Source organism: Syngnathus leptorhynchus, chromosome 9, assembly GCF_054491065.1.
Source record: "Syngnathus leptorhynchus isolate UIUO chromosome 9, UIUO_Slep, whole genome shotgun sequence".
Lineage (NCBI taxonomy): Eukaryota > Metazoa > Chordata > Actinopteri > Syngnathiformes > Syngnathidae > Syngnathus > Syngnathus leptorhynchus.
This window is the reverse complement of record NC_141203.1, coordinates 11,860,667-11,874,026: the sequence shown is the minus strand read 5'-3', so window position 1 is coordinate 11,874,026 and position 13,360 is coordinate 11,860,667. Positions and strand designations below refer to the sequence as shown.

The window sequence follows — 13,360 nt, the reverse complement described above, 5'->3', positions numbered from 1 at the left end:
CTCATCTATCTATCCATCCATCATCTATCTATCAGCTTGCGATATCTTTAGCTAGCTAGCTACAGTACCTATCTAATCTAGCTAGCTAGCTAAAGATCAAATATGGTTGCCCAGTGTGCTATGAAGTGATTAAATAAGGATAAAGCCGGCCAACGTGTGTCATTTAAAGCAGATTAATGTTACATTTGCTTGTCAGCCACCCCGAGGTCGGCCCCGGGGAGCGAACGCATCATTTGACGTCCCGCGATTCGCTGCTTCCCGAGCCACCGGCCCCTACCCGCCATTTTTTCGCCACTTAGGGAACACGCACCACGCGTCCTTCTTAATATGTCCTCTATTACTATCAGGCATTTAAGCCTGTCCCCCCCCCCCCCCCCTTTCTCGCTCCACTGAGCACTGAGCACTGGCTTCATTAAAACTAATTGAATCGGAAACATGTCTGCCCAAGGAAACATTAACTCTTTCCATATAGGACATTTCCGATTCCGTTTGGTCAATAAGGTCAAAGGAGCGAGCCCACGTGTTCAATATTGATAGATGCTCAAAGTGAAGGCCCGTTGAAGCAAGTCACACCGCGGCATCCATCACTGCGGAATGTATTGTGTGCTTTTGGGATGCTTTGATGCTCGTTGGGGAATCGGCCTGTCCTCATGCTCAGAAACACAAGGAGAGTGATGGCAGTAGTGTCGCAATACTCCCAACCTGTTCAAAATAACCAAGTAAAGGTTGACCATGTATCGTAAGGCCTGTTTTTCTACAGTTTCAACCTTTGATTTGAAAGATAATGGTCCGCAATCAATTTTCACTGTAGCCCAAGGCAGAGATTGAACCAACATCGCCCAAGTGCAAGTGCATGGTACTAACCATTGAAGCCTTTAACTAACTCAGAAACAAGCTAACTATCACGTTGATGTGCAAGAGTTAGGGTTTTAATTGAAAGTAAAATGTATTCTGACAAACGCTCAAAGTACAGTACAAAAAAAAGTACAGTTACAAAGTCTTGGTTACTTCCCAGCAGTGCTTGCAACAATGATTTGACAGCGTCCATCTGCAGACAAGCGCAGCTGCGTAATGCCAAGTAAATATGTATGAGCGATGCGAGCGGTCGTCAACTTCAGTCAATCTTCTCTCGGCGACCAACCCGGCCGGCGTCGGCGGCGCTAATGGCCATTAGAGGCAAGAAGGAACGCAGGCCTTTGATTGGGGCCTCGTCATCGCTCTTCCTCCTGCCTTCATCCTTCATACGCGGCTGCCCCATCGATTGCCTGTTTAGTGCTATGACGGATGAAGGCCACCCCCCCCCCCCTCCCCTTCCCACCCCGGCTGCACCTCCATCCTCAGATCACAGGCCCAATCAATCCATATGCAAGGTGGGTTTCTTCTTCTTTGCCAAAGCTTTTGATAGGACCATTTGTTCTACCAATAGAATTGTTGATGGCTGCTGAATTAAAAAAGTAAAAACATGCAGTCAAAGCATCATTCATTATAATTGCAGGGTTTTGGTTTTTTTGCTGCACATTAGTGACGTGCATTCCAGGTCTTTTAAGTGAACTGAATCTTTAGAATCAGTTTACTCAAAAGATTCGTTCAAACGAATCGTTCAACGAATCGTCCCCACGTACACACTGATCCGGTTGTTTTCCTTGACTTCAATAAGACACAACCAAGCAATACACTAGACAAAAAACAATCACGTAAACACACGGTAATGTCAACAACAACAACGCACACATTTTTCTCTATATTACATCCCGTGGGAACAACCCATATACATCAAACAATACAACTACACAAGCCCCACCCCTAAAAAAATATTATATATAATAATTATTATATGTAAATCATAATAATTGGGTCGGGTAATGCACACATTTCTTTCTAAATTGACTCGTCCTGGGTTTGGTTCGATCAAACTCTAGGTTTGAACACACCTGTAAATTTGCGATGACGCAGCGTGGACGTGATCCATTGCTTTGCTCTGACAACTTGGGGGTGAGGCCACCTTTTGTATTTAACATAATTTAACACGTAATTTCGATCTCTTTGTGTGTCTTAATGTGAAGAAATTGACAATAAAGCAGATTTTGACATAAATACTAATATTTTTTTGCATGTGCGTTATACATGGTGATGTTAGGCATTGCTCACACATGGGCTCGAACCAAAATCCTTCCTAGTAAGAGCCCGTTTCACTGACCAGTCGGTTATTTCAACCTGGCACTCGGAGGTCGTCTGAGCTGAGGCACCCTCACTCCCACCTCCTGATTGGCTGATGCGTGACGTCACAAACACTCCATTAGGTACACCGCCATTTTCGGATGTACCTAATCACAGGCCACTTCATTAGGGAAAAATTATGGTCAAAACTTAAATGAAAGTGAAAAGTGCCACACCCGCCCTCACCCCCACTTTCTGATTGGCTGTTGGATCTGTGACGTCACACGGACACTCCATTAGGTACGTCGCCATTTTCAGGTGTACCTAATACCAGGCCACTTCATTAGGGAAAATTCATGGTCAAAACTTAAACGAAAGTGAAAAGTGCCACACCCAAACAACCCCCCACTTTCTAATTGGCTGGTTGATCTGTGACGTCACACGGACGCAGGTGTGCCTAATCACTTCATTAGGGAAAAAGTTTAAGTGAAAAGTGCCACACCCGCCCTCACCCCCACTTTCTGATTGGCTGGTTAATCTGTGACGTCACTCGGACACTCCATTAGGTACACCGCCATTTTCAGGTGTACCTAATCACAGGCCACTTCATTAGGGAAAAATCATGGTCAAAATTTAAATGAAAGTGAAAAGTGCCACACCCAAACAACCCCCCACTTTCTGATTGGCTGGTTGATCCGTGACGTCACTCGGACACTCCATTAGGTACACCGCCATTTTTAGGTGTACCTAATCACAGGCCACTTCATTAGGGAAAAATCATGGTCAAAACTTAAACGAAAGTGAAAAGTGCCACACCCAAACAACCCCCCACTTTCTGATTGGCTGGTTGATCCGTGACGTCACTCGGACACTCCATTAGGTACACCGCCATTTTTAGGTGTACCTAATCACAGGCCACTTCATTAGGGAAAAATCATGGTCAAAACTTAAACGAAAGTGAAAAGTGCCACACCCAAACAACCCCCCACTTTCTGATTGGCTGGTTGAGCTGTGACGTCACACGGACGCAGGTGTGCCTAATCACTTCATTAGGGAAAAAGTTTAAGTGAAAAGTGCCACACCCGCCCTCACCCCCACTTTTTGATTGGCTGGTTAATCTGTGACGTCACTCGGACACTCCATTAGGTACGCCGCCATTTTCAGGTGTACCTAATCACAGGCCACTTCATTAGGGAAAAATCATGGTCAAAATTTAAATGAAAGTGAAAAGTGCCACACCCAAACAACCCCCCACTTTCTGATTGGCTGGTTGATCCGTGACGTCACTCGGACACTCCATTAGGTACACCGCCATTTTTAGGTGTACCTAATCACAGGCCACTTCATTAGGGAAAAATCATGGTCAAAACTTAAACGAAAGTGAAAAGTGCCACACCCAAACAACCCCCCACTTTCTGATTGGCTGGTTGATCCGTGACGTCACTCGGACACTCCATTAGGTACACCGCCATTTTTAGGTGTACCTAATCACAGGCCACTTCATTAGGGAAAAATCATGGTCAAAACTTAAACGAAAGTGAAAAGTGCCACACCCAAACAACCCCCCACTTTCTGATTGGCTGGTTGATCTGTGACGTCACACGGACGCAGGTGTACCTAATCACTTCATTAGGGAAAAAGTTTAAGTGAAAAGTGCCACACCCGCCCTCACCCCCACTTTCTGATTGGCTGGTTAATCTGTGACGTCACTCGGACACTCCATTAGGTACGCCGCCATTTTCAAGTGTACCTAATCACAGGCCACTTCATTAGGGAAAAATCATGGTCAAAATTTAAATGAAAGTGAAAAGTGCCACACCCAAACAACCCCCCACTTTCTGATTGGCTGGTTGATCCGTGACGTCACTCGGACACTCCATTAGGTACACCGCCATTTTTAGGTGTACCTAATCACAGGCCACTTCATTAGGGAAAAATCATGGTCAAAACTTAAACGAAAGTGAAAAGTGCCACACCCAAACAACCCCCCACTTTCTGATTGGCTGGTTGATCCGTGACGTCACTCGGACACTCCATTAGGTACACCGCCATTTTTAGGTGTACCTAATCACAGGCCACTTCATTAGGGAAAAATCATGGTCAAAACTTAAACGAAAGTGAAAAGTGCCACACCCAAACAACCCCCCACTTTCTGATTGGCTGGTTGATCTGTGACGTCACACGGACGCAGGTGTACCTAATCACTTCATTAGGGAAAAAGTTTAAGTGAAAAGTGCCACACCCGCCCTCACCCCCACTTTCTGATTGGCAGGTTAATCTGTGACGTCACTCGGACACTATTAGGTACACCGCCATTTTCAGGTGTACCTAATCACAGGCCACTTCATTAGGGAAAAATCATGGTCAAAATTTAAATGAAAGTGAAAAGTGCCACACCCAAACAACCCCCCACTTTCTGATTGGCTGGTTGATCCGTGACGTCACTCGGACACTCCATTAGGTACGCCGCCATTTTCAGGTGTACCTAATCACAGGCCACTTCATTAGGGAAAAATCATGGTCAAAATTTAAATGAAAGTGAAAAGTGCCACACCCAAACAACCCCCCACTTTCTGATTGGCTGGTTGATCTGTGACGTCACTCGGACACTCTATTAGGTACACCGCCATTTTCAGGTTTGTTTGTTGGATTGTAGTTGATGGTGTTATACCGAATGTGGTGTTTGTGTTTGAATAAAAAGTTGGAAAAAAAATCTGTTTTGCTGACATTTGTTATTTGGGGGGACACCAACTCATATAACAACGTAAAACACATACGTATTGTTATATAAAGCAGTTAACCAAATGTCTGATTTTTATATTTTAATCGGCGAACATAAAAACAAGGAATAAAACACCAGACAAGTATTAACATAAATGTTTATTAAAATAATAATCATAACAATAATAAAAATACATTTCAAACCAGCAATCTAATGTGAAATTGCAGTAGATTGGACAATATTTAGGCGTATATATGCATACACGTTATTTAAAAACTAAATAAAGATTACCCAAAGAGAAGCATAATGTTATCATTGCCTGATGGGAAGCTCTAACCCCAACCCTAACCCCAACCCTAGTCTAACCCTAACCCTAGCTCTAACCCCAACCCTAGCCCTAGTCTAACCCTAACCCTAGCTCTAACCCCAACCCTAGCCCTAACCCTAGCTCTAACCCTGACCCCAACCCTAAACCCAACCCTAGCACTAATGTTTTATATTTTTTCAACTTTTCGATGTATCTCTTGCGGCTTTCTTGGTCCAACTGGACGAAATAATCACTCACGACAGGCCACCATCCTCACGAGTCTAGTGGCAGCGGACGAGGCATTTTGCCACCCAAACAATAATGGCCGCCCCGATCTGTGACGTCAGTGCATATCCTCCATTGACTAGTCAGGATTCGTTGCCTCACTGATGCGTCCGTTCTCGCGATGAACTGGAAATCCAAATCACTCACCGACTCGTTCACTCACAGATCCGTTCAGTTGGTGAACGGAAAGTTACGTCATTTTCTTCTTTGTTTTGTTTTACGGCGAGGTGGCACCAGCTTCAATGCGCATTACCGACACCTACTGGTGCAAGTCATATGAAGTGAAAAAAGAAACGAATCACTTTAGGAAGTGATTCGTTCACTCTCGTTCCCTGAAAAAAAATCGTTCTTTTCAATGAATCCTTCACTCACGAGCCAACACGACTGCACATTGTGTTGCTCCTTCTCCTATAATCGCCTTGACCACCAGAGGGCGCTAGGTGAAAGTAATGACCTTCCTTCTGACATGGATGTAGATTTGGCATCTTTACAGGCTTTCATTGCTGCTTCATTGGCATCTGAAGACTGACTTGCATGTTGCTAAGGAGCACAGTTTGGAATACAAGTCGCTCAGTAGGTGCGCGCCGGCGGCCTCATCGTCACTTGATGGCGTCGCCGCCTCCCGTGCGTCCGTTCAAACAGGTGCCATTTTTCCTCCATCGCTGTGCACACATGCGTGATAAAAAGTGTGCAGGCATGCAGAAAGGTTGGTGAGCCCCCCCCCCCCCCCCCCTTTAAATGATTCCGGCTTCCTCTATCCTCCTCCCCATCATGTCAAGTTTGCCGAGGAAGTGAAGTAATGGGATCTTAATGAATTTGGTCCTCCATCACGTGTAATCACGCCCAGACATAATGATGATCATCTTTTCGCAGCTAACTGTACTCGGAGTCAACTCGCGCGACACTGCCATGCGCCGTTTAGGCAGATCTGCTAAATGTCAGCAAACTGCTTCTGAACACATTCCCAATTTGCTTTGGAATTAGCACTAGCAGCGCTAATTATTTGGACAATTCATTGCTTTTTGGTCGACACACACATAGGCGAGAGAGGAGGAGGAAGGAGCTGTTTCCTTGATTTGGGATGAGAGTGGATGTGTCCCAGACATGCTTCCCTCCTCGCAGCCTGCAGGCTTCACTTCTTTTGCGTTCACGCACACACGCTCAGCCAAAAGCTTTGTGACAGCGCGCGCTCGCGCAAGCACGCACGCACGCACGCGCGCACACACATATTGCTCTTTTCTGGACATGGCTCGTGTGAAGGAGGGAGGGGACAAAATAAAGAGTGCGGTCAAACATGTAAGTCTTTTAACAAGATAATCGAAAGAAAAAGAAAAAAGTAAAAGAGGAATGCAACTTGTAATTTACAAATTAGTTTGAAAGACAGCTTTGGACAATAGGCGTCGTCCTGCATGTATGCAGGGACATTATTCAAATTTAAGTATGTATTGTTAATGACAGCAAATTCAAAATAATAATTTACGTATATCTATCGCATCAACAAATGTGACTTACGGTTCAGGTGCTTTATTGTGTGCTGTGTTGGTGAAACACTTTTAATGAGTCAACTTTTTTTTAAATTAAACTTTCGTTGGCTATATAGAACATTTAGAGACGTAATTTTAACAGATATTGTTGAATTACTCTCAGGTATTCCATCAATCTTATTCTGACATTTTACTGTAAAATTGTTCGCTTTCTTTGCCATTTAATTGCGATGCCTGACTTGTTGAACGGTACCAATTATAACTGCAAGAAAAAATATATTTTAACGTGGAAATGCATAAAAACCACAAACAAAAAGAAAACGTAGTAACAAAATTTAGCATTTGGAGGAAAGTGAAAAAAAATATTCAAATTGTGCATTACGTGAGACTTAATCGTACGATGACGACAAATTTTCTAAATTGTACATTTCTATATTCTATTAAAAAAATACGTAAATAAACGTGATGGCGGCTTAGAAACATGAGGATGTTACCGACTTGCATGCGCGTCTAACGGAAACGTGGTAGGCTATTTTTAAACGTGTAAAAAAATGTAAAATATAAAACCTTTATTTCTTAAGGCAGCAAAATGGAGTTAATCGTTGCAGGCCCGGGCCTCATTAATTTACATTTACCTGCAATCAAATGTTTTTTTTTTTAGCTTGATTAATAAGAAAATAATTCTCTTGATTTTAAAGTTTTATTTGTAAACATTAAATAATTGTTCCCCCGATGTAATCTTGATGAAAGCTGAAAGGCCTTTTCACACGCCACAATTGTTTCCACTCCTTTTTGTTCGTGTGAAATCCACTCTTAACATTAAAAACGTGGACAAAACGTGTATTTCTTTTTTTCTTTTTTGTTCTCGATGTGCATCCATGCTCGTCGATCGGCCAATAGAAATGCTCTAAGCATATAGAGAAAGGTTTATATTGAACAGCAACAATACTTACAGCACACATACAAACGAGGAATGTGACAGTTGTACAAACACAAAGGCTCCTTCCTAGCTCCCTCCCTGGCCAGCTGCGCAAGGAGATCATATATATTACTGTATAGATTTATATATTAGTTTGAGTGCCAACTATATTGGTATCAAATCTAGCAGACTACATAGTGTCCGGTAGGCTATATATAGACATCGCCTCTGCATGTGCCTATAGAGGAGCAACAAAAATAAATAATCAGAATAAGACATGCGTCGTTTTGGAGGGGAAAATGTTTGGAGGGGAGGCACGATTTGAAAAGCAAAAAAAAAAAAAAAAAGCATTATAACAAACTTTGTACATATTATATAAAGTGATGCGTCATCTATTAGAATAATATACAGTGTCCGCGAGTGTCTGCATATACATTATATATACTATATATATTTATATATAAATGGAACATATATTACATTTGGTGGTGCTATGATGGAAACATGATTCATCACTTTTTTTTTTTTTTCAACCCACCGCCCGGTTGGAATTCAAATGTTTGCATTTGAGCAGTCTGGCATGCACTGTGAAAACAAAAGTGTTCGATTGAAATAATAATAAAGGTATTTTGTCATTAATTTTAGTAAGGTCCTCATAGGAAAAAAGGGGTCCCTCCAGTCCTGATTTTGCAGATGTCCAAAAAGAACAAAAATAAAATTGGCCTAAAGGGGCTAGAAGGGTTTCTTTTTTTTTTCCTTTCTTTTTTTTGGGGGGGGAAGGGGGTGGGCATGGAAGTAGTCAGCGTGGGAAACTTTTTTTTTTTTTTTTTTCTCAGAAAGGCAGCGTGTCGAGGAAGAGTTTGTCGATAATGGCCGGCGGAGGCACAAGGTCTTCGAGTTTGAGGTAAAAGATGCGCTGGAGCCCCTGCGTGCACAGCGTGCGCAATTCGGGCAGCTTGCCAAGCAGCTTGGACAAGTAGTTGGGCCGGTTCAGGCCGCCGCCGCCCGTGAACGTCACTTGGTCCTTCAGACAGTTGACGATCTTGTTCTGCAGCTCCTCCACGCGCTTGGGTTCCCTCAGCCCGTGCCTCTCTAAAACGAAAAGGACCGTCATGAGCAATCGATCCGCAAGTTGATTGCATGCGTGCGCAAGTCTTTTTTGCGCGTCACCTGTGACCATGGCGAGCGCGGCGATGCAAGCGAACGCCGAGATGTCCACGTTCATGCCTTGCAAGTTGGACGAGAACTCCACGATAGCGTCCACCCACTCGCCGAAACCACGCACGCACTGCAGCCTGTGCAGCACCACGCCGTTGCAAAAGATTAACTTGCCCTCTATCGGGTTGGACCTGGACGCCAGAAAAAGCGCTCTTGTTATGAACGAGCACTTCAAACGAGCTTCTAATTAGGATTCGCACGCAATAAAAAAAGAAAGAAAGAGGAAACTGGCGCAGTGACGCGTGAAGGTGCTCGCCCTCCGTACCTGTACGCCAGCCTAAGGACGAAGAGCTCTAGGAAGGCTGACTCGAACAGGAGGTCCTGGTCCGTTTTGGGCAGGTCGCAGAAGCCCGGGATCTTCTCGGCCCAGCCGCGGATGATCTCCATGGAGCCGGTGAGCAGGTCGTAGAACTGCTGGATGTGCTGCGTGTTGTCACCCGCCATTTGGTAGTCAGGACTCGCCTGGAACTGGAATTTCATTTAAACACACGCACACACGGGCGGCCGCTTAATGAAGTCCCCTTAAAATATATAATCCGTGAAATTGCAAAGTGGAAAGACGGCGACTTTTCGTTTTATTATTATTATTATTAAATCCCGCCCCCTCCCCCTTCCGACGTAAATTACTCCGCTGTAGCCACTTAAAGAAGTAGGAATATTACAGCCGAGTGTCAAGGTAACGCGTCGTCAAGTGTTTTATTTGGCTTGGGAAGGAGAAGGATAAAAAAAAAAAAAAATGTTCCCACTCACTCTGGAGTAGTCCAGCGCGGACATGGAAGGGTTGGAGTCCACGTGGGCCCTGACCAGCGCGCTTATGAGGCTGACCGGCGGCGACGGGGGGGAGGGCTCCTGGGGGCTTTTGGGTTTGGATGGCAGTCGTCCTCTTCGACCTTTCAGATTATCAGTCCTCACCACTGCAAAACCACACGCGGAGGGCATCAAACCGGGCGCTAATTGCCACCATGACGTCACATTCAAAGAAAAATAAAAGCGGGCGTAAAAGCAGTGCAAGTTTTGTTTTGGGGCCTGCACCTACCTTCTCTCACCATCCCGACCACAAGGCACTTCTGGAAACGGCAGAACTGGCAGCGATTTCTTCGGCGTTTGTCAACTGGACAGTTCTTATTGGCTAAGCACACATATTTGGCATTTTTCTGGACGGTGCGCTGCATGGAGACAGAAACAGTCGAGTGTGAGTGAGCTCGAGTCTCTTCCTGGGCCTGCTTGTCACCACACAGCGGGGAAGACACTTCAATGAACGTGACAGCATGCAGAAGAGAAACTTGAAAAAATAAAATAAAAGGACCTGTTCAATATCACTTGGGAATAATAAAATATTTGCTTGTAAAGTGCATCCAGAATTGGGTTTACTTTTGCGCATCTGGTGAGAAACCAAGAGAGGGGCGCAAATGTCATTTAGAGCCCCCCCCCCCCTTTAGAAATTATTGCACATGTGAAAAGTTTAACATGCAACGTAAATAAAGTGTTTTTAACGCCGGGAGATTTTACGCATCCTTTACTTTGTGCTGAAGGGGAAAAACGGAGTAGGGGAATATTTTTAATACTTTTTGGAAATGTTTTACGTTGTATTGATCCTCGTATAAATGAGACGCGTCTAATTTGGAACTTGACTGATGGAACTTTGCTAGACTAATGATTAGACTTATTTTACGCACGGGGTTTAAACGCGTCCTGTACTGTGGTCAGGAGAAACACAAAATGTTTTATATCTGACTTTAGGAATGCTCGCCCAAATGAGACAAAAAGTTGAAATGAGAATTCGGAACGTGCATGAAGGGATAAAAACAAAATTGGAGTCATGGCTGCATTTTTTTACGCATGCATGGTGGACTGCGCTGGTGTGGGGGGAAAAAGGTGGAGGGCGGAGAACACTCGTGGGCCTCTTTTCTATTACGTCTCAACGGGAGACACCTCATTTGCATGCACCGACGAAAGAATAAAAACTTTTTTTTTTTTTGCGCATCTTTCCTGCCCACCTTGAAAAATCCCTTGCAGCCTTCGCAGGTTCGAACCCCGTAGTGCTGGCAGGCCGCGTTGTCCCCGCACACAGCGCACAGCCCCTCGTTGGACGGCGATCCGCGGGAGGGCGGCGACGGTATTTGGCTGTCCACCAACTGGTGCCCGTGTCCCAGTTGCAGCGAGTGCGGGAAGGCCAGGCCGCCCTGCTTGCGGAGACCGCCGGGCACCGCGAAGCTCTGTGCGTCCAGGCCTCGGTGGTGCACTGCGGCCGCCGCAGCAGCCGCCGCCGCGGCCGCCGCGGGGCCGTCGTGGCCCATGGAGACGTGCAGCGGGCCGTCGAACCTCATCTGGCAGCTGGACACGGGCGTGCCGGGCGGCGACTGCTTGAAGGAGAAGAGCGAGAGTCGCGACACGGGATTCTTGCGCTGCTCCATCATGTAGTTGTGGTGGAAGGGGTGCAGCGAGGGGCTGGGGTCCTCCCACATGGCGCCGGGCTGCACCTGGAAGTTGGGTGTGTTGGGTGCGTGCGGCGACGACGGCGGCTTGAAGTACACGGGCCCCGCGTGGGTCATCATGTCGTCGGATTGTGGCGGCAGGTGTCCCTGCTGGTGCGAATGGTGCGGATGATGGTGCGGGTGGTGTGGGTAGCCGTGCATCTGCACGTCCTCCACCTTAATGGGCGACTGCTCGCCGCCGCCTGCGTGCGGCACCTGGTAGAGGCACGGCGGCTTGACGTCGTAGCCCGCCGCCGCGTTGTAGTTGTCCATGAAGGTGCTGAAGCTGGGCAGTGAGGTGGTGGCGGTGATCTCGGTGTTGGTCAAGTCCATGCTAAACTTCACGAACTCGGGAGTGAGGAAGTCGCAGCTGTACTCTCCCGCGGCGTGGTAGCTGTAGCTCTGGGACGCGGGGCTGGCTCCTTGGGGCGATGATCCATACTGAGCCTGGACGCAGGGCATGGCTGCCGAAGCACGGAGCTTGAGTCAAGACGACGACAAATTTGGGGGGATTTTTGCGCGAGGAGCAGGACGCTTTGCTTTCACCTCAAGACGGTGCAGGTCAGGAACACGATACAAGACTTGAAGGAGCGTTTTTGGATTCGAGTAGGCGGGATCTTGCCCTAGAAAAGAACACGCCAAGTAAAGTAAGTCAAATCAACAACATGCCTGGAAAATGAGCTGCAAAACATCCGCTTTTACAACAATAGCAAGACTTTGAATTTGCTGTCTTTTCATTTCTTGCACGCAATTACAGCCACCGATTCCACTTTGAAATGTGCACACATGCAATTTCCATCACCCAAAATAACGATCACAAAAAAAAAAAAATCAACCAAATTTGTACCTCGTTCAAATCCAGCTGTTCAATCCATGCGATAAGCATTCAGGACGGCTGCCTTTCTTCCTTTAAAAAATGTGCTTTGAAAAGAATAAACCACAAAGTCGAAGCCAAATCTCCCAAATCATGAAGCCCCCCCCAGCCTGTGAGCGACACTTGCCTCGACTAAGCCACTCCAAGCCAATGTGGCTTTGTTTATGTGAGCTCCGGATGCCGTGGCCCACGTGTTTGCTGCCGTGACGTCATCGGCGTCCACACAGACGCAGGCCAATCGGGTAGCGAGGTGGGAGGGATGCTGGAGAAGGGGATGGAAGGGGTGCTGGGGGGTGGGGGGGGGGGTGATGGGCGGTGGTGGGTGGGGATGGTGGGGGGGCGCGTCGTTGGCGTTCTCCAGCCCTGCCTGCTGGTGAGCGTGTTTGTCTTGTGCTATGCGATCTATGCTGCTTCCCACATGGACACGAAGCAGAGATGTAGTGGGGATAAAGGCAGCTACGCTCAGTTTGAACAGGACTTAAGAATAAACACTCTCCACACGCTTCAGACTAGTCCAAGTGCATTTGCTGCCAGCCTGCCACACCAGACAACAACCCAAAAAGTGCAAGATCACATTGCAACCTGACAAGTTTGGCTTCCACATTCTGGTTCAGGTCACCGCTGGAGCTCTGTTTTTTTTTAAATTGGAATCATCTCGTTATGGAGCAAAAAGAACAAGAAAACCTGAAATCATGAAACATATATACAAATGAAAAGTTCACTTTCACGATGACCGTCTTTGATTAAAATGAGCTGTGTTTCTTTTCATCTTCATCGATCAACTTCATACATCAGCTTTCAGGTTCATTTTAAACTGCTGCACAGGAGAGAGAAAGTTGAACAATCATTCAGGAATTGCAGTTTAATTGACAAGATTTTTTTTTTGTGGGGGGGGGGAGCATCTTGCACTCCATATTAAA

At 46.1% G+C, this 13,360-nt stretch overlaps 1 protein-coding gene across 2 annotated transcripts; it reads right to left on the bottom strand.

Annotated features, from left to right (window-relative positions):
- Positions 1-7,689: 7,689 nt before the first annotated feature.
- On the bottom strand, positions 7,690-12,618 carry nr4a2a (nuclear receptor subfamily 4, group A, member 2a). Of its 2 annotated transcripts, XM_085920147.1 has the most exons (8): positions 12,414-12,618; positions 12,113-12,189; positions 11,090-12,030; positions 10,129-10,258; positions 9,843-10,006; positions 9,358-9,560; positions 9,045-9,223; positions 7,690-8,966 (listed from the first exon to the last, which is right to left on the bottom strand). In XM_085920147.1, the coding sequence occupies exons 3-8, from the start codon at positions 12,026-12,028 to the stop codon at positions 8,707-8,709; spliced, it is 1,875 nt and encodes a 624-aa protein (XP_085776273.1). In that variant the 5' UTR covers positions 12,029-12,030; positions 12,113-12,189; positions 12,414-12,618; the 3' UTR covers positions 7,690-8,706. The 2 variants fall into 2 exon arrangements, with proteins under 2 accessions (XP_085776273.1, XP_085776272.1); XM_085920146.1 differs by having other exon boundaries at positions 11,090-12,189.
- Between the last annotated feature and the right edge of the window lie 742 nt (positions 12,619-13,360).

Coding starts and splice junctions, on each gene's coding strand:
- nr4a2a (XM_085920146.1), bottom strand. CDS start 12,028: ATGCCCTGCGTCCAGGCTCAGTATGGATCATCGCCCCAAGGAGCCAGC. Junction 9,224..9,357: donor GTCCTTAGGCTGGCGTACAG/GTACGGAGGGCG, acceptor TCTGGCGTCCAG/GTCCAACCCGATAGAGGGCA. Junction 8,967..9,044: donor CGCGCTCGCCATGGTCACAG/GTGACGCGCAAA, acceptor TTTTCGTTTTAG/AGAGGCACGGGCTGAGGGAA.